Source organism: Catharus ustulatus, chromosome 24 (genome assembly GCF_009819885.2).
Source record: "Catharus ustulatus isolate bCatUst1 chromosome 24, bCatUst1.pri.v2, whole genome shotgun sequence".
Lineage (NCBI taxonomy): Eukaryota > Metazoa > Chordata > Aves > Passeriformes > Turdidae > Catharus > Catharus ustulatus.
Genome location: NC_046244.1, coordinates 3982396 through 4004728, shown reverse-complemented (window position 1 = coordinate 4004728; position 22333 = coordinate 3982396). Strand labels below are relative to the sequence as shown.

The window sequence follows — 22333 nt, the reverse complement described above, 5'->3', positions numbered from 1 at the left end:
AAAGAGTAATGAGAGTTCACTTCTGCAAATGCCATGATTTGATAAGAATTAAAAAGCAAAGGAAACTCTAAGATTCAAGTTTTAGGTTCTCAGTTTCAAAGGTGGTTAACATCAATCTGCTGGAACAGAGACACAAGCTCTGTTTCACCTTTCCTGCAAAAAAAAACCCCTGCTTCCCAGCCATGTCAGCTCCCCAGGTTTGATTGCTGCTGCAGAAGAGTCAGAAAATCCTGCAGATAGGCATCAGGACACCACTGTGCTCCCTTACTCTTTACATCCCACATATTCACACCAAACAACCCTTCCCCCCACCTCCAATACAATGTGCTACTTTCTGCACAAAGCAGCAGATGTGGAGCACATTCTGTGAGACAGGTTTGGGATTGTCCCCCACCCAGCAAAGTGAGACAACAAAGAGATGGCACAGGAGAGCAGCAGGAAGGGCTGAGACACATCAGCTCCCTCCCAGATAAACCCAAAGGTTCAGCTCCCAGCCTCTAAAACCTGTGAAATCTTCATTTAGGAGGAAGAAGTGGCATGAAAATATGTGAGTCAGAATGGCTCTGTAAGGACCAAAAAGGATGAGAAATGGATTTACAGATGCCCTCAGAAGAGATGATCCTTCCAAAACAACATCTGCAGAAGCAACGAGGGACAAGGATGATTTTCCAGGACTGTGGTGAGCCCAGACCTGGACCCCATGGCAGCAGAGCATCACTCAGTCCCTCTTCCATCTTCAGTGGTGAGGATGATCCCCTCCCAAACTCTGAGTCTGTTGGGTGCCCACAGGAGAACCAGGATGCCACCACACTCCCCTTTCTGCAGGCATCTCTGCTCCTTTCCCATTGTCCAAGTGGTCCAAAAGCAAATTCTCTCCTCATGTACTTAAAATCTGTGGCTGATCACTTACCTGAAAAGCAACAGCAAAAGAGCTTTTTCCATTTCTCTGTGCAAACACAGCCCTGCCCACTGCAGCTCTCCCACCAAGCAAGTGTCAGAAATCCTCATGACAAAACCCATTTCTCACTAATTGCTCTGTGCAAAAACATTTCTCTGCTGCAGCTCCTCTTCTGCACTCCAAGGCAGAGGTCTTTGCAGTTCAGCAATTTTCAGACACAGACACACCACTTATCAAGCCCAGCTGAAAACCAGAAACTTGACCCAAAAGCCACCCTCAGTGAGTGCAGGTGGGAACAGCCTGCATCACCTGTGGCCAGCTCTGTCCCCATCCCAGGGGCTCCTGCAGGGATCTGGGGAAGAAGAGCACTAACAAGATTAGGGAATCAGCAGTTTATCAGATTATGGAAGCTGGAGCTGGACTGAGGGGTTAGTGACACCCCTGGGAGCCACGGCCTCCAGCCAGTGTCACGCTCAATCATGATCAATACCACTGCAAAGGTCTGCAGCAATGCATTGTCCTCCTGGAGAGCCTCTGCTATCTCAGATCACAACCCATCCCCACCACTCAGCCTCTTGCTCTGGGGACACACCTCCAAACCCTCACCATCACAGCCTCCAATTACCCCCCTGGCCATGGGTGCAGCAGGAAAACCTTGGGAAGAGATTTTCCTCACCTTTGCAACTCCTGCAGGCAAACTGACTACAGAAAAGGCTTCAAAACTTTCAAAAGCATTTATTCCACTTCCATATTCTGGTGAGACCACTGCTTTTTCCTTAAAAAAAAAAAGCTAAATCCATCCCACCTCCTGCTACCACAGGACACATTTCCAAACCCCAAAATTATCCAGCTGGAGGTTCCACAAAACCCACCTCAACACCCAAAAACATCACCCATAAAGGCTCAAGTAAAACAACAGGGAAGTGAAAAACAGGAAGAGATTGCAAAGCAACAAGAAGAAACCCTCTGAGCCTTCAGCATCCCACGGGTGAGGATGGATCCTGAAAAATGAGGCCTCTGGGTGAGCGATCCCTGGGGGTTTGTTGGAGCTGCTGCCCTGCTCTGCACGCTGCATTAGCAGCACAGGGTTCTGCAGATGCTGCGACAGGAGCAGAGCGCTGATCTCACGCTTTGCTGCCAATGAGAAATTGTCAGGATTGAATTTTAACAAGCTGGAGACCGAAGTTTTGCTTGACATCGTGCTGGGGCTCAGTGCCTGGTGTGCAGTGATGCACTTGAAGCACAGAGAGGAGTAGGGAGAACTCAAGGAAAGGTGATTGCCCCCCAAGGCTGGGCCAGGAGGTCCTGCTCAAGGCTGTAAAGCCTCTTTTGGCATCTCAGAGAATTCCATATTCAGCCCCAGGGACAGAGAACATCAGTGTTTCAGATACACTGATGAATCTGGAGGAAAAAGGATAAGGACTGAGAGGACAGCCTGTCCTCTTGGATGACACCCAGCCCCACCATCTGAGAGTGCCTGAACACAACCCACAAAATTATACTTAATCTTCCCTAACTTAAGACTTATTTCTACATCCCTCTCCCCACCTGCAAATCTAACACCATTTTCATTATTACATTTCAAACTGGTGTGTCAAAAGCCCTGGATTAAGTCTTCCTTCAACTTCAGTTTACTTGAGCTTACTCATTCTTAGGAGCTTCATTATAACTCCCCTGGACAAAGGCTAAAGCAGTGATTATCTAAATATTATGCTAACCATGCCAGATGAGGCTTTTGAATAGGAAAGCTCCAGAAAAGATATTTAAATGAACATCTTCAAAGACTAAGATGTAGCAGGGACCTGGAGTGTTATCAGCAGCCAGTTCCCTGTGCCTAAAGCAACCACGAGAACATTGCTAAGTACAGATTTATTTCCCAGCACAGGCAATTGTTTTAGAGAATGAAACTAGTTGCTCCCTGAACTACGCAGGACAAAGGGAAACAAAGTAGGAAATTATTAGAAAGAGCAATAGTACAGCAAGACCTTGATCTTGTGATAAGCATGGTACAAAAATGCTCCCAATACCCAACTGGGCAGCAGGGTCCAAATTCCTCAAGCTTCTTTACTGTATCAGCTCTCCAGCTCTGGAAGAACAAATAGCAGGGAAGATTTCTGAAGAGATGAAAATGGTACATTTTCAACAGCCGGAGATGATTACTCACAAAATAGCAACAGCACAGAGGTAACTGATTGCCTCTGGGCAAAAGTCAAAGTCTTTGCATTGTAGCTATGAAAGGATACTGAGATCAAAGGGAAAAAGAAAAAACTCTATTTTAGACTGTCATGAGCAGAAAGGTCCTCCTAGCCCGTTGGCATCACCCCATACCAAGACAACTGAAATCTTTCTAATGCTGCACGTGCCTGAGATAACAGCAGAGCAAGGAGCAACCCTTCACTCCAGGGGCAGGGTGCAGCTCCTGCCCCACTCCCAGCTGAATTCTGGCAGCATCCACTGCAAACACCACCAATCCTCACTGCACAGGCCAGGACATGGTGATCACAGTGTGCCACCACCGCTCTGAAATCAGGAGTGAGACAAGCCAAGCGCCGAGCGAGGTGTCATTAATAACACTCAGCGATTGATTGCGCGTTACATCTTCAAGCACTTCACCAACATTAATTAATTAAGGTGTTTTCCATTTAATGTGGGAAGGAGACTAAAGCAAAAACACGAGGCTGAATGGACCAAACACCTGATGTAGCATGGCAACTCATCACCAGACTTCAACTTCCCACACAGATATTGCTTTTAACCAAACTACTGAAAATACAGGTGTAGGTTGGGCACAGCCATGAAACCAAAAGCCCAGAGGTGCAGCCAGCATGGACAGGGTCACAGCCAAGCATGGATTTACAGCAATGCTCTGCTGCATCCCCCCTCATTACCAGCATCCCACCCCAGACACTGGGCACGTCTCCTGCTCACAATCAATTCAGGCAATACCAATTCCAACAAGATTCCAACACGAGGGTGCTGACACACGGCTGCAGAGATGTTACCTAGCACTGCCTGTAATTGCTGTGCTAAGAGCTGGGGACATGAAGTATTGATTTCCACACTGATCTGCATCCAAGTTTAGACAGAGGCTGCAGCCAAAATACTTCTCCTAGCAAACTCACTGGTTAAGAGAGACTGTCAGGGCTGAGAGGTTTGAATGATTAACACTCACGCTAAGGACTGTAACAATACCCAAGTTCCATTCCTGCCTACCTACGCACACCCACCACCCTGCTCTCCCTCTTAACAGAATTCTGCCAGTTTTGATTGAAATGTGGAAAAGATGCCCTCGAAACACACCTTGCCATGGCAAAAATAGCACATTGTAGCAGAGAAAAGTCTCAGAGTGCACAAAAGGGGCAGAGTTATTACCTCCAGCTGTCTCAAGCTGCACCATAATTACACAAATAACACATCTGACAAACTCAGTATTAATTACCGACTGAGCCTGGCACAGACACACACATTCGCCTCCTTCCACACAACTTGGGACTGACCTGGAGCAGCTGCCTGCAGCACTGAGACAGGAGCTCCTTCCAGCCTCACAGAAGGAATTCTCCCCTGTGAGGGTGGGCAGGCTGCCCAGAGAAGCTGTGGCTGCCCCATGACCCCTGGCAGTGTCCAAAACCAGGCTGGACAAAGCTTGGAGCACCCTGGGATAGTGGGAGATGTCCCTGCCTGTGGCAGGGGGGTGGAACTGGATGATCTTTAAAGTCCCTTCCAAGTTAAACCATTCTGGGATTCCATAAGCAAAGGGACCTGATGATTCCACCACGTGCTTTTATTCCCAGACCAAAGCAGACCCCAGCACACCCCAAATCTGCACTTGCAGGCTGCCACTCTATTCCCCATCCTCCTGCCTGCCTTTAATATATTTGCATAAATCAAACAGCTTGGCAGCCCTCCTACTTAGGAGACACACAACAGCAGAGCTATTCAGAGATTCTTGTTTTCACCCCATCCTTCTGAACGTCGTCTCATAATCCTTGAGGAAAAGCATACGGCTCACTATAGATATCTTGGGCCTGTCTGCACAAACACAGAGTGATGTAGGAGAGCATTTATGGCAGCATATAAACAATAGTACCAAACTTAGGGAGGAAACAAAGCAGAGTGAATCTACTTGGTGGGTTTTGCAGAGATCAAGTATTCTCCCCTTCTCCTTCCTAAGCATGACAGATAAAACACTCTTTAGATACAATTTTATATTTAACTAATTGGCTTCTGTTACAACACCAGTGGTACAGGACTGGATACATCACAAGTTTAATAACAGCTTATTAAATTCATGGGGAAAGACAAAGACTCATCCCCAGCCACAAGGCCATGGAGTCACACCTTGCTGGGGAAGCGTTCTTGCTAACTCCTAGTCATCAGCACGCTGAGCCAAATTTCCCAGCTCAGAGAGTGGGAAGATGGACCAAACCCTCCAGCAACTTCAGCAGTCACCGCAGGTGCCACTCTCCCACCCAGCTGAGGGTGTGGCCACTCTTTTTCCCCCTGTCACAGGGACCCCACAACTCCAAAGCACGTGTAATCTGAGTTATTAAGCAGAAACACGCAGGCTTTGGGGAATGCAGCACATTTCTTTGGCACCTTTACAGGGCACCAACTGTTTTCCAGCATGCTGATAGTAAAGGAACACAAAGAGGAGGTTTTTCATCACTCAACAGATTAGAAAATCTCTGAGGAAAACAAAAAAACCCCTAACCTCAGAGAACACACCCCCCCTGTCCCTTGCCAGGGCACGCTGCAGAAACATGCATCTCCCCAGAAGTGTCCTGGAGAGGAAACGAAACCAAACACTGAACACACACAGAAATCAGTGTGAGCACGAGCAGCCCAAGGGTTTTACCTGCTTTCCTGGCTGGAAGCCTGCATTTCCACATGCATGCCCTGTACAGCGTGTCACCATCTGCATTCCTGATGCCCCTGCTCCACAGGGGAGGATGGAGGCTGGCATTCTCCTTCTGCCCTTTCAGCAGATTTTATAAAAGAGCCTCAGTAGCCTGGCTGTGGTGTATGGCAGAGGAGGGCTGAGATAATCCCAAAAGGCACCTCGAAAATCCCTGACCCACAGGTAACTTCACTTCCTCATCCCCACAGCCACCAGGAAGCTCAGCGGGGTAAATGGGACTCACACCCCACACCCCCACTACCAAACCAGTAAAATACAAGCTGGATGGAATAAAACCATTAATTAATTAATCCCTCTAAACCAGTTTGTCACGAACAACACACCGGCCATGCAGCCCAATCAGTTCCAGCCATGGCACGGGGGTTGAAACAAGATGAGCTCTTTACGATCCTTTACAACCCAAAGTGTTCTGTGATTCTGTAATTCCATGATCACATCCCGCCGGCAGCAGCTATGCCCCGCCAAGCGCTACGCTACCTTTAAAAAGCTTCACCAAAACGCTACTGTTATTCAAAGTAGCGCCGAACCACTCTACCAAGAAGTACAGTAAATAAGTAACGAGTAAATAACAGCTACTGACGTTTTTATCACACGTGTAAATTCAGTTATCAGGAGAGGGGAGGGCTCGCACTATTTTCTGTTCGGGGTAAACTGTCATGAAAGCCTGCAATTATTTGGGAAATAGAAACGTTCAAATACAAAAGCATTTAAATACAAACGTATCAGCGATGGCAACACACTTTGGCTAGCAGGACACTGAATTTCAGCCTGCCAAGAGCACGAGTCCTACAGCACAGGGGCTCAGCTCCTCAACCTGCACACAAAGTCTCTCCCGCTCCCCCCGCACCCCGCTTTCCACGCCCGGCCCCGAGAGAACTTTTGGGGGAGCGGGGGGCACAGGGGGTGTGTGCGGGGGGCACAGGGGGTGGGTGTGCGGGGGGTGTGTGCGGGGGGCACAGGGGGTGTGTGCCTGGCTCAGGGCTGTCCGAGCCCGCCCGGCTCTGTGCTCGGGGTGGCTCCGCCGTGCGCAGCCCGAGCCCCGCAGCCCCCGAGCCGAGCCGGGCCGGGCCGAGCCGAGCGGGGCCAGCGGGGGAGCGGCGGGGCCGGAGCTCGGAGCTCGGATCGCGGCGGTAACATGGCTGCTTTCCTCCAGAATTACGAAACCGGCGGAGGGCGCGGGATTACCGGGGAGAGCCGGCTGGGGAGACCTCGGGGCGGGGTGCGGCGGGGGGATGCGAACGGAGGGGGTGGCGACCGCGGCGAGAGGATGTGCAGGCAGCGAGTATTTGGGGAGGGGGCGTCCCCTCCTCATGCCGAGCCTGCCTAAACCCAGCGATCCGCCAGCAGCAGCCGCAGCGGGGAACGATCCTGCTCGCAACCCTGCGGGAAAGCCGCAACCACAGCCCGACGGGACGCCCCCCAAAACCAACAATGAACAATAGCAGCGAGCGGAGGCGGCGGCCGGGAGGGACCCCCGGCGGCTGCCCCGCGCCCCCCTCGCCCCTGGCCGCGGCGGGACCCACCTTGAGCGCCGTGCGGGCCGTGCTCCATGGCCGGGTCGCTGCCCAGCTCGGCCAGGCGCCGGCCGGTGGCCGCCAGCTCGGCGCGCAGCGCCGTCACCTCCTGGCCCGCCGCCTGCAGCGCCCCGTCGATGCGCAGCGCCAGCTGCTTGTTGTCGTCCATCATGTGCAGGATTTTGGCCTGGGGGGAGGGAGGAAGAGGAGGAGAGAGAGAGGTGAGAGAGGGAGCGGCGGGGGGGCGGGCAGGGGGCTGTGCTGGAGGGGGGGTAAGGGGCTGCCTGAAGGGGAGCAGCGAGAGGGGAGTGGGCGGTGCGAGGGGGCGGCGCGAGGGGAGGGGGCTGGGAGGGTGCGAGGGGGGCTCGGGGAGGGGGCACAGAGGGGAGGGGATCTGTGCGAGGGGGGTTTGCAAGTGGGGACAAAGGGGAGCGCAGAGAGGAGAGGGGTTCTGCAAGGGGGTGTGCAAAGGAGAGCAGCGGGCTCTGCGCAGAGGGGCTGCAAGGGGGAACAGGCTGTGCAGGGGGTACCCCCTACCTGTTGTCCCCCCCGGCAGCCCGGGCAGGGAGGCGCTGGCAGCTCGGCCGAGGGCATCCGCGGTGGGTGCGCGGTGCGGCGGGGCCGGGCCGGTCCCTCCTTCCCGGGGCGGCAGCGCTGCCAGGGACCCCCGCCCCACCGGGCCCGGCAAGTTCAGCGGGGCTGCGGGGATGCTGCAGTGCCCGCGCTCAGCTCACAGTGCCACTCGTGAAGAACCGCTCTGCTCACTGCACTCAGGTTCATCCTGAGCCTGGCCGTGCCCAGCAGCTGCCTGCAGCAGGTGGAGGAAAATGGGCTCCAAAAATCCCCCTGGAAGGATTTTGGGGCTGGGGGAAAAAAAGCCACCTGAGCGCTGTCAGCACTGCAGCAGTACTAGTGCGAGAGCTCTTACACTGGCGGTTCACGTGGCACGAACCCAGGGTGAAAAATCGAGAATTATTGGTGTCATCCATTCGCTGGCGACTGCTAGAGGGAGCACGGATGTTTCCCTGTGCCTTATCCATCCCTTAGAGGGATCCACTTGTGTGTTTGCCAGGGCTGCAGCAAGCCTGCAGAGCTGCCACCCTGCCCGTGGCTGCCGTGCAGATGGCTTCATCCTCACTGAAGTGAAATTACAGAGTGATTTGTGTTGGAAAAGACCTTAAAGATCGTCTCGTTCCAAACCCTGCCTTGGACAGGGACACCTTCCACTACACCATGGCTCATGTGTCTGTACCTCCCCAATCCATCCCTGCATCCCAAATCTGCAACAGCCACGCTGTGAGTTCTCACCTGAGCTGCCTGTACCTGGAGAAGTTCCCAAATGGGTTTAGGAACTGGGCAGGAGCCCCCCTGGCAGTGGGGTGGGTGTGGGGAAGCACAGCAAGGAGCTGGGATGGTGAGCAAGGACTCTTGCTAAGGGGGAAGCCAGAGAAAATCATGAGCCATAAGGAAAAGGGAAGAAACAGCCCTGCACAATTTGCTAAACCTGCTGATATTTGCCTAAATCCAGGCTTTTGGCTGAACAAGCTGAGAATTTGGGGCAGTTCTTTGAACTTCAGGGTGCCCTTGTGCAGCACCACTGGCACTGCAGAGCTCTGTTTCAGAATGCAGTAAAAAGGATAGAAAAGGGTAGAAAAGCTGCAGGGGGGGCTCCAGGAAAGGTTGACATGAGGTAAATAAAGCAGGAGCACATCACCATCCACACATCCAGGGGCTGTGGGCATGGGGCTCTACAGCAGCAAGGGTTTGCTGTGCAGAGTCCCCAGGCAGCTTTTGGGGACAGAAATGGGGTAAATCTGCTGTGTCAGTCTGCTGAAAAAACATCAAGAGCAGCCTGGATTTTCCAAAACCTCAGGTCTGATTTGGATCCTGGGTACAACCAGCTCTCCAAGAGTCAAAAGAATTGAGTCTTTGTCAAGTGGCATCTAGTCCTTACATCCAACTGGATCAATCCATCTGGATATTGTAAAACAGAGAAAATCTAGCATTTATTCAGCGGCTTTTGCAAGGGACAATTATTTATGAGAGTTTCCAACCTGGGTGCTGGGCCAGGGCACTCAGAATATCAGTGGAAAGGTCTGTTTTCCTTAATGAATTCCCAGAGGGCCAACAAACAGCCCACAAGGAAAATAAGTGCAATTTTTGAAATTCTTTCTCCATCATCTCTGCAGCCATTGCTGAATGAGATAAAGTTCTGTACATATATAAAGAAACTGAATTCTAATCAAGATAAATGCCCAGTTTCATACCTAATTTGCATGAACCTGTGCTGCAAACTGTGCTTGCAAATGGGAGAATAATGTATGTAACCAGATAACCTGAGTGTGCAATCCCAGTACTGTATATGCAAAACTTACTCATTGCACTTGAATAAAAGTAAAGCTTCAGCAAAAAGGAACTTGGCTTTAAAGTACCGGCACATTTTTTTTTATCATTAAAAAATCAGGTTAGAGCTGATTTGAACCTTCCAAGAACACATTTAGCTGCTAAGGCAAATTCCAAATGATGTTTCTTACTCAATCTAACTTTAATAATGGACTGGTTGAGTTGCTGTGCTGTCAGAGCTGGAATTTTTTTAATTTACTGACTGAGAGAATTTCTACATTAGCTCGTGGTTATTTAAAAAATATGTCCTAAAGTTGGCTGTGGCCTCATGGGTAAGTTAAAAACCTTCCTTACCACTTTCAAGTCTCCCTGAAATCCCCTGAAGATATCTTGGCAGATTTTTCCCCCTTTCCCATGCCTCCTCCTATCCTTACTGGGGAACAGCTGGATCCATTAAAATTGATTTCCATCTCTCAGAGCAGAATTTGATTTCTCTGAGCTTCCGCCTGGAAGGAGCACAGAGTGTCACAGAAATGCAGCAACAGCAGCCAGAGGAAGAGGCACAAGGATGGGGCACTCCTAACCCAACTGGGCTGTGCCAGCTCCCAGTCCAAGCCTTTGCTGGAAACCTCAAAATTGGGATGAAATGAAATTTTAGGAAATGTGCTTCAATCCCTGTCTCCTATTAGTTTTAAATTAAGAAAAAATTGGAAATTAAAAGCTAATTAAAGACCCACATTATTTATTTTTTCCCCAAATTGCTTTGATTATTGTTTTTTAATTTTATTTTTTTTTTAACTCCAGCTTTTACCTGGAGGTTGACAGCTCTGCAAGGAGTCTGTGTCCCAAAGGGATGGGAGTCCCTGGCCATGCAGATGAGGCATAAAGAAATTGGGAATATTTCCTAAGGACACAAAGGAAACCTGAGTCAATGCCAGGAAGTCACAAATCTTCATTCAAGCTTACTACACTCAGCATCTGTTCAGGTGCTGCAAGGGGAGCCTTGAGAATCTGGAAAACACCCTCAGTTCTGGGCAATGTGTTCTGATAGTGCCATCACATCCAGGCTGTTCCTCAAGAGTGTGTAAATGGAATAAACACGGATGGAGGAAGGTTTGTTTGAGAGTTCTACCCTTCATCTGTGCTCTTCTTCCAACCTAAGGAGTGCAGTAAAGGGAATATGAGAAGATTTAGGAGATGAAAAAGGGCTGAGAAGCACATGAGTACCATTCAGGCCTTCCAAACCCTTTAATTTGCTATTCAGATTACCATTTTTTTATAGTTTAATACGTACAATATGCAAAGGAACCAGTTTAACTAAATGGGAAAAGCCTTCTGTGTTAAGGTTGAACGTAATCTAATAGGGCCCTTTGACTTGATTCAATTAAATCCTTCTTTTTCCAATTAAATAATCATCCAGAATTTAATAAAAATGAATTTCCATGTGTCATCCTGCAGAATGATGACCTCTGTGATGAGGAAGGCTTATATAAATTCTGCTGATCTCTTTTTATCTGCCTCTGCCTCACTTCCTCCAAAAAAATTGCCTTCTGTCTGTATATTTACATTAATTTCTCATCTGCTCCATGTATCTCTGTTTGCAGGAACAATTCCCAGCTGGAAGAGCTGTGAGTATCACCAGCTTCTTTCAGAACATCCTGGAAAATTGACCTTCTGTGATGGGAAAAAGATGTCCAAAGTGGGATTTTTGATCTGTGCCTCAGGTTTGTTGTGCCCTGGCAATCTGTAGGGCCAGCTTCCAATTGGCCCCTTCCAAATATCACCAGAGGCATCTGCATGGCCATTTATCACCAAGAAAATGCAGTCCCAGAGACCAGCAACTCCAGCAGCAATCCCCAGCAAAAGCACAGCCTGGCCAATGCTCCACAGTCTCTTCCAGCACATCTCCACTCAGTAATTCCCATCAAAGCTGCAGCAGTTGTTAATACCTTCATTTTTTCCCCTCTGCAAAGATGGATTTATAACTGCATTTCACCCCCCTCTCACTCATAAAAAATGGAGCACCAACTCTTTCCTTCCTTGGATAAACAGCAGCATCTTCATGCAAACCTTGCTGATGTGGTATTGCTGTAATAACTTATTAACTTATGAGTTACTAACTTAGAAGTATTGAAACTGAGCTACACAGAGCTAAGGATGGACAGGTTTAAAATTAAATTTAAAATCTAAAATTTGAGTGAATATTCTGATTATTCTGAATATTTCTCCCCGTTGTTGCTGCCTTGCCACATTTCCCCATCTCTCTTTCTGTGTGGGTAAGATGGTCCTGACGACCTTCCTGTGCTGCTCATCCCTGGGGACCATGAAAACAAACCCATTAATGTTTATAAAGTGTCTCAGACTGGGGGAATTACATCACTGCGGCGAGATACAAGCTTAATGGATCAAAACAAACCCCAGCTCCAAACCCCCCAGCTCAGACACATCTCAGTTACCCGGCACAAACCTCGAGGAATCCCACTGAGAAGGGATAATTGAGAGAAAAATGTGATCCCGGAGATTTTCCTGCAGTAAACCCATTTTACATTAATAGGAAGCAGATTTCCAGCCCCCTTTGCAAACGAATGACTTCCACAGCATATTTCACAGCTGAGAGCATCCATGGCACCAGCTTCGGACGCGGGGCCATTAAACCCAACATTTGTTTAATGAATTACAGCAGTGCATGAGTCTGGGTGTGCTCAGCCTGTGTTTAAATGTTTATTGGGAGGACGTCAGCAGCCAGCTCTGCATGAGCAGGTATCAGCCTCAGGGATGGGCTCTCGCTGCAATGGACCCAAAATTTGAGCGTGTTTTTGGGTTCTGCTTTCTTATTAAGGCAGATTATCCAGGAGGGTCAGGGTCTCTGCTAAACATGATCTGGATTCAGTGCAAGTTCGGGGTGTTTTCTCCTTGCTGCTGAACTGTGTGAGATAAACTGTTGTGCATCTCCCACCTGGCTGGGTTTGGTCCCTACAACTGAAGGGTGGATTAAACCATTAAAACTCACACGTTCGAGCAAGATTGATGTGCTGCAGCCATTTCCAAGATGACCCCACTCTCACCTCACCAGCCAATCTATAAACCTTGACAAAAAACTAACTCGGGTTCACCCTCCTGCTTTAACACATTCTCCACTGTAAACCATGTGTGAAGTGCTCCCTTTGTGGCACAGAGACAGCAGTGATGATGTGCTCTGATCGTTTTGCTTTCCTGCAAAACACCTTGATTTATGGTGGAGATCACCACCCAGGAGCAGTTTCTAAAGAGTCACAGAATGGTTTGGGCTGGAAGAGACCCCCAAGGATCGTCTCATCTGACACCTTCCACTATCCCAGGTTGCTCCAAGCCCTGTCCAGCCTGGTCTTGGACACTTCCAGGGATTCAGGAGCAGTCACAGCTGCTCTGTACCAGGGTCTCACCACCCTCACAGTTAAGAATTTCTTCCTCATATCTACTCCAACCCTGACCTCTGGCAGTGGGAACCCATCCCCCTTGTCCTGTCATTTCAGGTGAAATGTGTATGAAATGCCATTTCCCCTCCTTTCCCCATCACAAATTAGGGAGCCAAGATGTGGTTGGGTTTTTTCAGAGCTGCCGGGGTGGTTTGGGAGATCAGGTCCTGCTCGCTCAGGGGAGGATGGAGAGTCTGCAGAGACATCAGCCCCGATTTACAGCCTCAGATAGCAGGATAATAGGCGCTGTGAAAAAAATCCCGTGATCAATCAGCAGACAAATATATACTTAAATGAAGTGTTAGTGGGACAGATGCGCAAAGGTGATTATGGGTTTGGCTCCGTGTTTCCCGCAGTAACAATGGTGACACGCCGGGGTGGGTCACCCTACCCTGCCATTAATGGAGCATCAGCATTCGTCTGACAGCTCCTTTGTCCTGGGAAGTCAGCTCTGATGAAGATTTGACATTAGCAGAGGCACGGTGAAACTGAGACGCCTTTGAATTTTCATGATCCTCCAGATGCTTTAGCCTGATGGATTACAGGTAAGATCGCTGTCCTAATTCGGGCAGGTGTCAGAAATAAATATTTGCACCCATCTGTTTCAACTGTGGCAATAAACACCACGGGCAGCCCTTTGCTCCCTTCCCAGAAGGCAAAACTGGAAACAGGGCAGGGCACATGGGAAGGGTCAGTGGGAGCAGTCTGGGAATGGAAGGTGCCACAGAGAAATGTGAATTTTAAAAATTATAATATTTGTCAAGTAAGTGAAAGACGAGATATCAAGGGTGGTGAAGCCCTCTGAAATAATTCTAAAGTTAATTCAGAAATAGAGAACTCCAAATTGTAAGGAAAAGGGGTTTTAACACGCACAGCACACTGTCCCCCATGGGCACCCAGCAGGCAGGGAGCACATGAGCATCCACAAAATTCCCACGGGCGTTTCAGGGACAAAACAGCCCAGTCCAGACAAGAGTGAAACATAATTTAGTCCTTCCCTTTTCTTTCAGATGAAAGAACTCACATTCTGCTCCAAGTGCCATCACCCTCCCTTGTTTTGTCAGGGCACCAACCCTGGGTCAGGCCTGGTTTGGGGATCACCCCACTGCCAAACCAGTCCCTTTCACATCAACAGAACGTGCTGGGGAGTGTGGAACAATAACAACAGCCTCTCCCTTCCCCATTTCCCCTGGTTTTATACAAAATGCTACCAGCAGGGTGGACTAATCCTGTATTGAATAAGATTACAAACCTATAATTACATTCCCCACTAACCTGTGAAAGACCTAAAAATACACCTAGGTAAAGTTTCAGCATTGAGAAGGCAGCTGAACTATTGGCATTATATTTCTACAATACATATTACTTTAATTACAGTCAAGGTATCAGTATGGATTCTGTGAATTTGGGGGTTGGAGGGTACTGATGTCCATTTCTTTAAGGTTTGTAACACAGGTTGGCTGGAGTCAGCCACTTTGTGAAAAATAACACTTTTCCAAGATTGAGAGAAATGCCTCTACATCTGATAATTCACAAGTTCTTTTGGGTGGGAGGATACTGCAGGTATCATTCCAAAGGATGGGGAACTGAGGGGCTGGGACAGGATGCAGTGGGAGAGGGCACCAAGAAATAGAGTGAGGCTTTCCAGCTACATCAGGAACAACTCCTTCATCTCACCATCATCTACCCTAAACACCCAGCCAGAGAAGGGCAGGGAACATGTATTTTCTAATAAAGTCTGTTTAACTTTGACATAGATTACTTCTAAAAAACCCCCATCAAACCACACCAAACACACGAATGTGATAAAGTATCTCAGTACAAAATCAATTCCAAGGCGATTATCAGCCTTTGAAAAATTCGGGCTCTAAGTCCTGGCAGGGATCAAATTGAGCTGCTGTCAACTCATTTGGGCATTTTACTTTGCTTCTGCTATCTGACAGTTAAAATAATCTCAAATAGCTCCCATTATTCCTGCATTTTCTGCTTTTTGGCCCAGGAAAAATGCCATGCAGCCACCTCCCAGCCTGCAGCATCACTCCCCAGCTGTGGCTGGGGGAGGACCCCAAGGCTGCCAGAGCTTCTTCCACTTCTTCCACTTTGGGGAACAATTGTAGATAAGGTTGATGAGCTGTGAGCTGCCACAGCCAGACCCAAGTCCCTCCAGCTGATTTCTGTGTGCTGCTGGGAGCAATCTGTGGTCCCAGAGGGGGTACACTGGGCAACAGCTGGAATGCCAGGAGGAGCTCAGAGAGAAGGCTTGAAGCATTATCTTCTGCTAATGGAGGTGAGACTTATTAATATTATTTATATTAATAGCTTTTCATGAAAATGGGGAGGTTTTCTCCAGAGAACAGAGAGATGCCTTCAAATGATGGCTTGGTGGAGCAAGAGGGATCCAAGGGAAAGTTGATGTTCTTATCATAGACTCATAGAGGGGTTTGGGCTGGAGGGACCTTAAAGTCCTTTAAAGGAGTCTTAAAGCTCATCTTGTTCCCCCAACAAAACTTCATCCCAGGCAGTTCAATGGGAAGAGATTTAATTTTCCATATGTACTGGGAGGAAGTTAATAATACAAAACTCACCCTGGAGTCAAGTACTGCAGAATGAAGTCAGGAACCTTGCAGGATAAACATATTATCCTCATACAAGCTGCAGTACGTGGGTATTGGAGAAATTAAATGCACTTGAATAGCTCTGCAGATATATATCTCTGTCTCCATAAAACCTACTGACAGTGAGCAAACACAAGAGCTTGGCAGTTGTCCTGCTTGGTTTAACTGCCTTTGGTGGATTTTATATCCATCACCTTCTTAAAAATTCCTATGTCAGCAATCCTGGCAGCTTTTTGTCCCGAGGACTTTTGGAGTGATGGAGATGCTGGTACCCACAGAACCTCCTGCATCCTCTGGAGCCTCCCAACTTGCTCAGATTTTTCTAAGGAATCCATCCATCTGTGCTTTTAAAAAATTATTATTTATCTAGCCTTTGGGGGAGGTGAGTGGGGCATTACATCTCTGTCCTGGTTTTCTCTGAGACTGCTCAGAGTGATCCCTCTCTCCACCCTTCCCAGCCCTGGCACAGGGTGCCCAGAGCAGCTGTGGCTGCCCCTGGAGCCCTGGAAATGTCCAGGGCCAGGCTGGATGGAGTTTAGAGCAGCCTGGGACAGTGGAAGTGTCCCTGCCCATGGCAGGGGTGGGATGGGATGAGCTTTAAGGTCCTTTCAGCCCAAACCATTCAGGGATAAAACCCATGCAATGAGAGGAGGTGATGCTCCATCCCTCATGCCTCACACCCCTCACTATCCAAATAGTGATAAGCTTGAGAAGTTACTTAGGACTGTTTCACTGATATTTTTGCCTTCTGATGCCACCTCATAAAAGTAACAGTTCATAATCTGCACCAGACCAGCTTTATTCAAGATAAAGATCTGCCTCGTTTGCAGTGACATAATTAGCAATTACCCTAATTTCACATACAATAAATTACATTAAAAAAAAATAAATGTTATCTTTTCTGACAAAAAAAAAAAAATCATCCTGGGTCTACTTCAGGCTTTTTTATATAAAGCAGAAGTATCATTATCCTGTTCTCAGATGAAATGTCTAGGCACTTTTAATGAAAATATTAATTATTGCTAATTTGCATCTCTTTCAATTCCAGGACAGAAATCAAATGAAGATGTCAAAACTGTGCTCCCTCTGCCTCAGGCAAAACGGAGCCACAGTGACCCCCAAGTCCTTCCAGAGGGGATCTCAGTTTGTGTGAAGGAAAAGCATCTCCAGCACCCTCATAACTGAGGGCAGCACAAGATGAAAGATGAGCAAAGAAAATCAGAGGAAAATAATGGTGTCAGGATCTGGATCTGAGATCTGCAGCTTTAAAGGAGGGAAAAAGCAGGGAGATCCCAGCCTTAGGGTGCAAGATGTGTTGAAATATAGATGTTAATCAGGCTGGTGGTAACTCATGTGGGTTCAGTAGTGGCATTTCCTGAAGATAAAGCACATTTTAAATGCACTCCTTACTTGCTGGTAACAAAACTTTCCATTAGTACAAGGAAATACATATTATACCTCAAACACGCTTCACTGAGCTTGGAGAATAAAGATAAAATAATCTTTTTTATAGCAAATAGGAATGAATACTTAAAAATAATAAAAAGTTGGTGAATATTCATTTGTACTCTTAAGCAAATTTGCCCTTGTCATATTTGCATCCCTCTTGTGTTCTCTTTCTGTGCAATGAAGTTTTATTAGCATGAACATCCACAGAAAGTGAATGTGAAGCCTCAATCCTCATGGGAAATGAATTTAAAATTCACTTGCTGTGTGCAGTCACCCAAGAAACTTGATCATAATTGTTTATTGTACTTAAATATTTATATTGTTGAAGCATTTGTTAGCTAAAAAGGCTGCAGTGCTCCTCTGCTGGGTGCTGTTCAAACACTGTCCCAGGCTGCAGAAATCACCTCCATCCCCAGCAAACACACAGCTGGGACAGGTTTCACCACATGGCTCTTGTGGCAAACTTCAAGGTCAACAACAAGCATTGGGTGAAAAACCAAAAAAGTTTCTCTGAATTTTTCTCATCACGTTAAGAGAGTTGCAGTGGATCCCTTGAATGGCTCCACCTCACACTGGTGTGTTCACACAGGGTACTTGAAATAGAGATTTAAAGTTCAGCAGGAGCTTTGTTTTGAAGCTTTTTTGCTGCCTGCAGTCCTCTGGACTGCAGAGTCTGCAGGCTCCATCCCCTGCTCTGAGCTGGGATTCCAGCAGGGCTTTACAATGGATCCTCACATTCTCTCCCTCCCTCCCCCTGCTCCCTTTGCATCTCGAAATGCTCCAGAAGCTGCACCCACGGCCTCTGCCTCCCCCAGCAGATTCCATGGAATTCCATGGCCCCAGGAATCCCATCCCTGCTCACCAGAGCAGCCAACACCTTCCCACCCAGCTGTGCAGGGCGCTGCTGCTCCCAGCTCACCCAAACATCCCTCTGGGTTTTTTGGAAGTGAAAGGCAGCAGTTCCTGCAATACAGACCCTGCTTTGCTCAGGCACTTAGCACCCCACAAATCTGTGCCCCACAGCAAGCCCAGGCTACCCCTGCTGGATCCAGCACTTCCAGAGCAAGCCTCACTAAATCATCGTTCTCTGTCACCTGCCTCAGCCTGGAACACAAGGAGGGAGCAGAGTTTTTATGGTTACAGAGGAACAACTTTCAGGTCAAACCCCTGCTGGGAGTGGGGCAGGAATTCACACACCATGGACTGCAGCACAAACAGACAACTATGAACGGCTGGGGAATGAAAAACACCCTGAAACTGAGCAAGTGATGACAATAAGGATGCACAGGAGAGAAGGACATGCACTACTTGACACTATTTTACAATTTTACACATTCCCCTTAATCTGGATTCAGTGATGGGAGGAGGTGATTTGGAATCACTCCTCAGAGCAGCTTCAGGTCTCCATCAGCTTCTTGCACACGACTGTGCCTTTTAATTATCACCCACCAGAGTCAGATTAAGGCTGCTGTGTCACTTTGCATTGGTGACACACCCTGGTGCACCAGCTCCCTGCTCCTTTATGGAGGCAGCACGTGGCACTGGAAATGTAATCACACACCATCAATAATTACCAACAATTTCAGGTGCCCCAAAGATGCTTCCAGGATCAGATAGCAGATTTCATGGCATTTCCTCCAAACACAGGCACCGAGGGGATGGGTATGGAAGTGGGAAGATGCAATTAGGGGAGTGTGAGAAGGAGAGGAGCCTGATGAGGCAAACCAAGAGCTGGCACTGCTGTGGGAAGGGGCAGTGCTGGGGCCACCCACTCTGGGAAGATTATTTCCAAAGGCTTGAGCTGCTTGGGAATGGCATTTGAAATCCAGAGGGTTGGAAAGGGGAAGAAGAAGGAATGGGAACTGTGGATGCACAGAGCATCCACAGAGAGACAAAATAGAGACCCCCTGTGCCCTGAGAACTCCAGGGCTGGAGAGGGGGGACACAGAGCAGTGCAGTACATACACACCCCATTTAATTAATCCTTTATCAAATCACAAATCAAGAAGAGATGCTAAATGCTGTGAGCAGGGTCCCTGCATGGCCAAATCTTTCCACCCCAATGGCAGAAAATATCAGGGGCAAGATGGGTGATGATGAAAAGAGGTCAATAAATGGTGCAACCCCACAGTCACTACTGCAAGAAAATGCAAGAGCCAAATGGGATAAAAACACCTTTTCCAAGACAAAATTGTGTTGGCTGCAGAGGAAGTCAAAGTTGGCTTTTATGGCTTGAAGTGGTTAACGATTTGGTTTCTTTAAACCAGGGAATTAATGGCACTGAACTTCACAACAACAACAAAAAATGAAAGGCACCCCAAAGAACATTCTCTTAATTGTAGCAGCCCGCTGCATTAAAGCTGCTATAGGAAAATTCATTTACAATTCAGCTATTAAATTGCAAACCATTACCACTGCTTTTATGGCTTTATATCCCTCTCACAAATTTATTGTGTAATTACTCGGAGCAACAGGATAGTTTCTAGCAAGCAAAGCTGAAATAAGGCACCCATTCCAAAATCCTCACAATTCTGCCTTTTCCATATGAAAGTTATGCAAAAGAGGCAAAATGTTACATGCAGTTTTATGCCTGGGATTTGGGGGCATTTGGGGATGGAGTCTTGGCTGGTGTAAAGTTGGGATGGAAGTAACCACCTCAACAACTGCCATTCCTTGCTGTAGGAAATGGAATTGCCTTGGAGCTGTTGGGACTTGCTCTGATGGAGACCTGGAATTTTCCCACCTCCCAGGGGCTCAGACAACCCCAGCCAAGCCATTGCTTACAAAAGAAATCATAATAAAATCGAATAAAAGAATTGTAATGGCATCTTCTGCCCCTCATTTTCCACCCCAGTGAAAGAAATCTATAAATAAATAAATAACCAAACTCTTGGGCACCATGAAATAATTGCATAATGGGGCATGAAGCAGGACAGGCATTTCCTGGGTAGAATGACTGGATTATTGTTGGAAGATGCAAATAAATTCACACCATGTGCCTCTTTTTTCCTCCTTTTCCTTTTTGTCCATCCCTCATCCAAAGGAGAAGATAACATTGTCTTGATATCCAACTCAGGAATCTTGTGAGCAGATTAAATACCCAACTATGCTGGATTTGGGGGAGCTGCCTGAATCCATCCTTACAAACCCCAGGATTAAACACTCAGGAGCTCCCAGTCAGTTCAACCACCATGCTGCCCACCAGCCATGACTATGAAATCATTTTTCTGGAAGCAATTCCCTTCTCCCATGGGGTTTTCTTCTATCCTGATGTACCAGGGGATGTTTCTCACCTCTGTCTCATTACCTCTCATCCTACCTGGAAGCTCACTGCAGGCACATGCCCTTAGGGATGCACTGAAATAGGCACTGCAGTGCTTGGCTCAGCTGGGCCTGAGGGTTTAATACCACTCCAAAAAAAGGGAGGGAAATGAATAAGGTAAATGAATAAGGTAAATGAATAACACCCCAATTTTATTTTTTTTAAATAATTACTCTTATTCTTGATAATACTCTAATTATTATTACACTGTCCGCTTTTTTGTTTGTTTGTTTGTTTGTTTTTGGAGTTTTTTTGGTTGGTTGGTTCGGGGGTTTTTTTGTTGTTTTTTGATTTTTGTTTTTTGTAAAGGGAGCTCTTTGGGGGTACCAAGGGCCAGTAATGCAGGGAGAAGGCAAAGCAAACGGAGCAGAATTCCCAGCGCATCCCACGGCGCTGCTGCTGCCGGCTGCAGGGGAGATGGGCGTGGTGCTCCTGCAGCTCCTGCATCCCAAAGGCACAGAGAAGGCGTTCAGTGATGCAGGAGGCATCTCCCCAGGGCAGGGGCTGCAGCCAGAGCATCTCTGAGGTCCTTTCCAGCCAAACCTGCTGTGATTCCGCCAGCAACTGCTGGTCAAGGGAGAGACAAGACCTTCACACACAGTGCCTGACCCACTGCTTTGGTGTGTTCCCAGCTCTGCTGGGGGAATTCAGCAAATAATAATCATGGACTCATTTAGGTTGGGAAAGCCCTCTAAGATCATCCAGTTCCACCACTGACCCAGCAGTGCCTTAAGCACCACTAAATTTTGTCCCCATCCACTAATTTTTGTACTCTTTAAGGGATGGTGACCCCACCACTTCCCTGGGCAGCCTGTTCTAATGCCTGACCATCCTTCCAGTGGGGAAATTTCCCCACCTTGCCCAAGACAGACAAATAAGGAAGGATGGAAATGGTCTGAGGGTGGGGATGGGGTGGATAAAGTGCATTAAAGATGAGAAATTGCATCTCTGCACCCAAAGCTTCAGCACATTGTCAACAGGAGGGAGAGAAGGTGCCAGCCAAATGCATCCCTCTGCCCAGAGTGCAGGGTTTGAGGGCTGAGCCCTGGGTCTGGTTCTGTTCCTGGTTCTGGTTCTGTTCCTGGTTCTGGTTCTGGTTTTGGTTCTCTTCCTGGTTCTGTTCCTGGTTCTGGTTTTGGTTCTGTTTCTGGTTCTAGTTTTGCTTCTGGTTCTGATTCTGGTTCTGGTTCTGTTCCTGTTCCTGGTTCTGGTTTTGGTTCTGTTTCTGGTTCTGGTTGTGGTTTTGGTTCTGGTTCTGGTTTTGGTCCTGATTCTGTTCCTCGTTCTGGTTCTGTTCCTGGTTTTGGTTCTGGTTCTGGTTTTGGTCCTGTTCCTGGTTCTGGTTCTGTTCCTGGTTCTGTTCCTGGTTCTGTTCCTGTTCCTGACTCTGTCCAGGAGCTGACCCCACTCCCTGGTTTTGTCCCCAGCCCCGGCTGTGTCGCAGGAAGCCACACGTGCCACAGAGCCAGCAGTTGCTATGGAGACCAAGGATTTTCTTAAAACTTCTGCAAAAAGGAGACGAAGGCCCAAGAAAGCAGAGGGAAAGTCTCCTTTGCAGAGGGTTTAGGAAGTGTTCAGATGCTGCACGACCCCAGGGCCATTGCACCACCCGTGGCTGCACAAGTCGCTGCCTCCAAACCCATTTTTGCCCCGTGCTGGTGGTTTCTGTACCTTCAAACTTAATTTTCTGCCTGTGCTGGCTCATCTCTGCAAGGTGCCAGTCTCCTCCAGCAACCACATTTATTTTTGCAGTCTCCAAGGGTTGACTAAAGATGCAGCTCCTCTGTCAACAGAGAAACTGTTTTTTAATTGCAGCCCT

At 48.0% G+C, this 22333-nt stretch overlaps 1 protein-coding gene and 1 long non-coding RNA gene across 5 annotated transcripts in view; one reads left to right on the top strand and one right to left on the bottom strand.

The window, feature by feature from the left end:
* Positions 1-22333, bottom strand: part of LOC117006774 (kazrin) — a 213560-nt gene that overhangs the window by 81255 nt on the left and 109972 nt on the right. Inside the window, exons 1-2 of one of the 3 annotated variants that reach the window (XM_033079367.2) lie at positions 7868-8310; positions 7340-7517 (exon numbers count right to left, since the gene is read on the bottom strand). The exons of 1 other annotated variant lie outside the window; for it this stretch is intronic. In XM_033079367.2, coding sequence (XP_032935258.1) covers positions 7340-7517; positions 7868-7924 — 235 coding nt within the window. In that variant the 5' untranslated portion in view covers positions 7925-8310. Of the gene's footprint in view, positions 1-7339; positions 7518-7867; positions 8311-22333 lie in introns of those variants that run through there. One more of the 3 variants, XM_033079366.1, reaches the window with a different exon arrangement.
* LOC117006792 lies at positions 7464-17222 on the top strand. 2 transcript variants are annotated; one of them, XR_004420025.1, is made up of 5 exons: positions 7464-7551; positions 11278-12433; positions 13485-13673; positions 15128-15415; positions 16792-17222. It is a non-coding gene; the product is annotated as an uncharacterized LOC117006792 (long non-coding RNA). The 2 variants fall into 2 exon arrangements; XR_004420024.1 differs by having other exon boundaries at positions 13485-15415.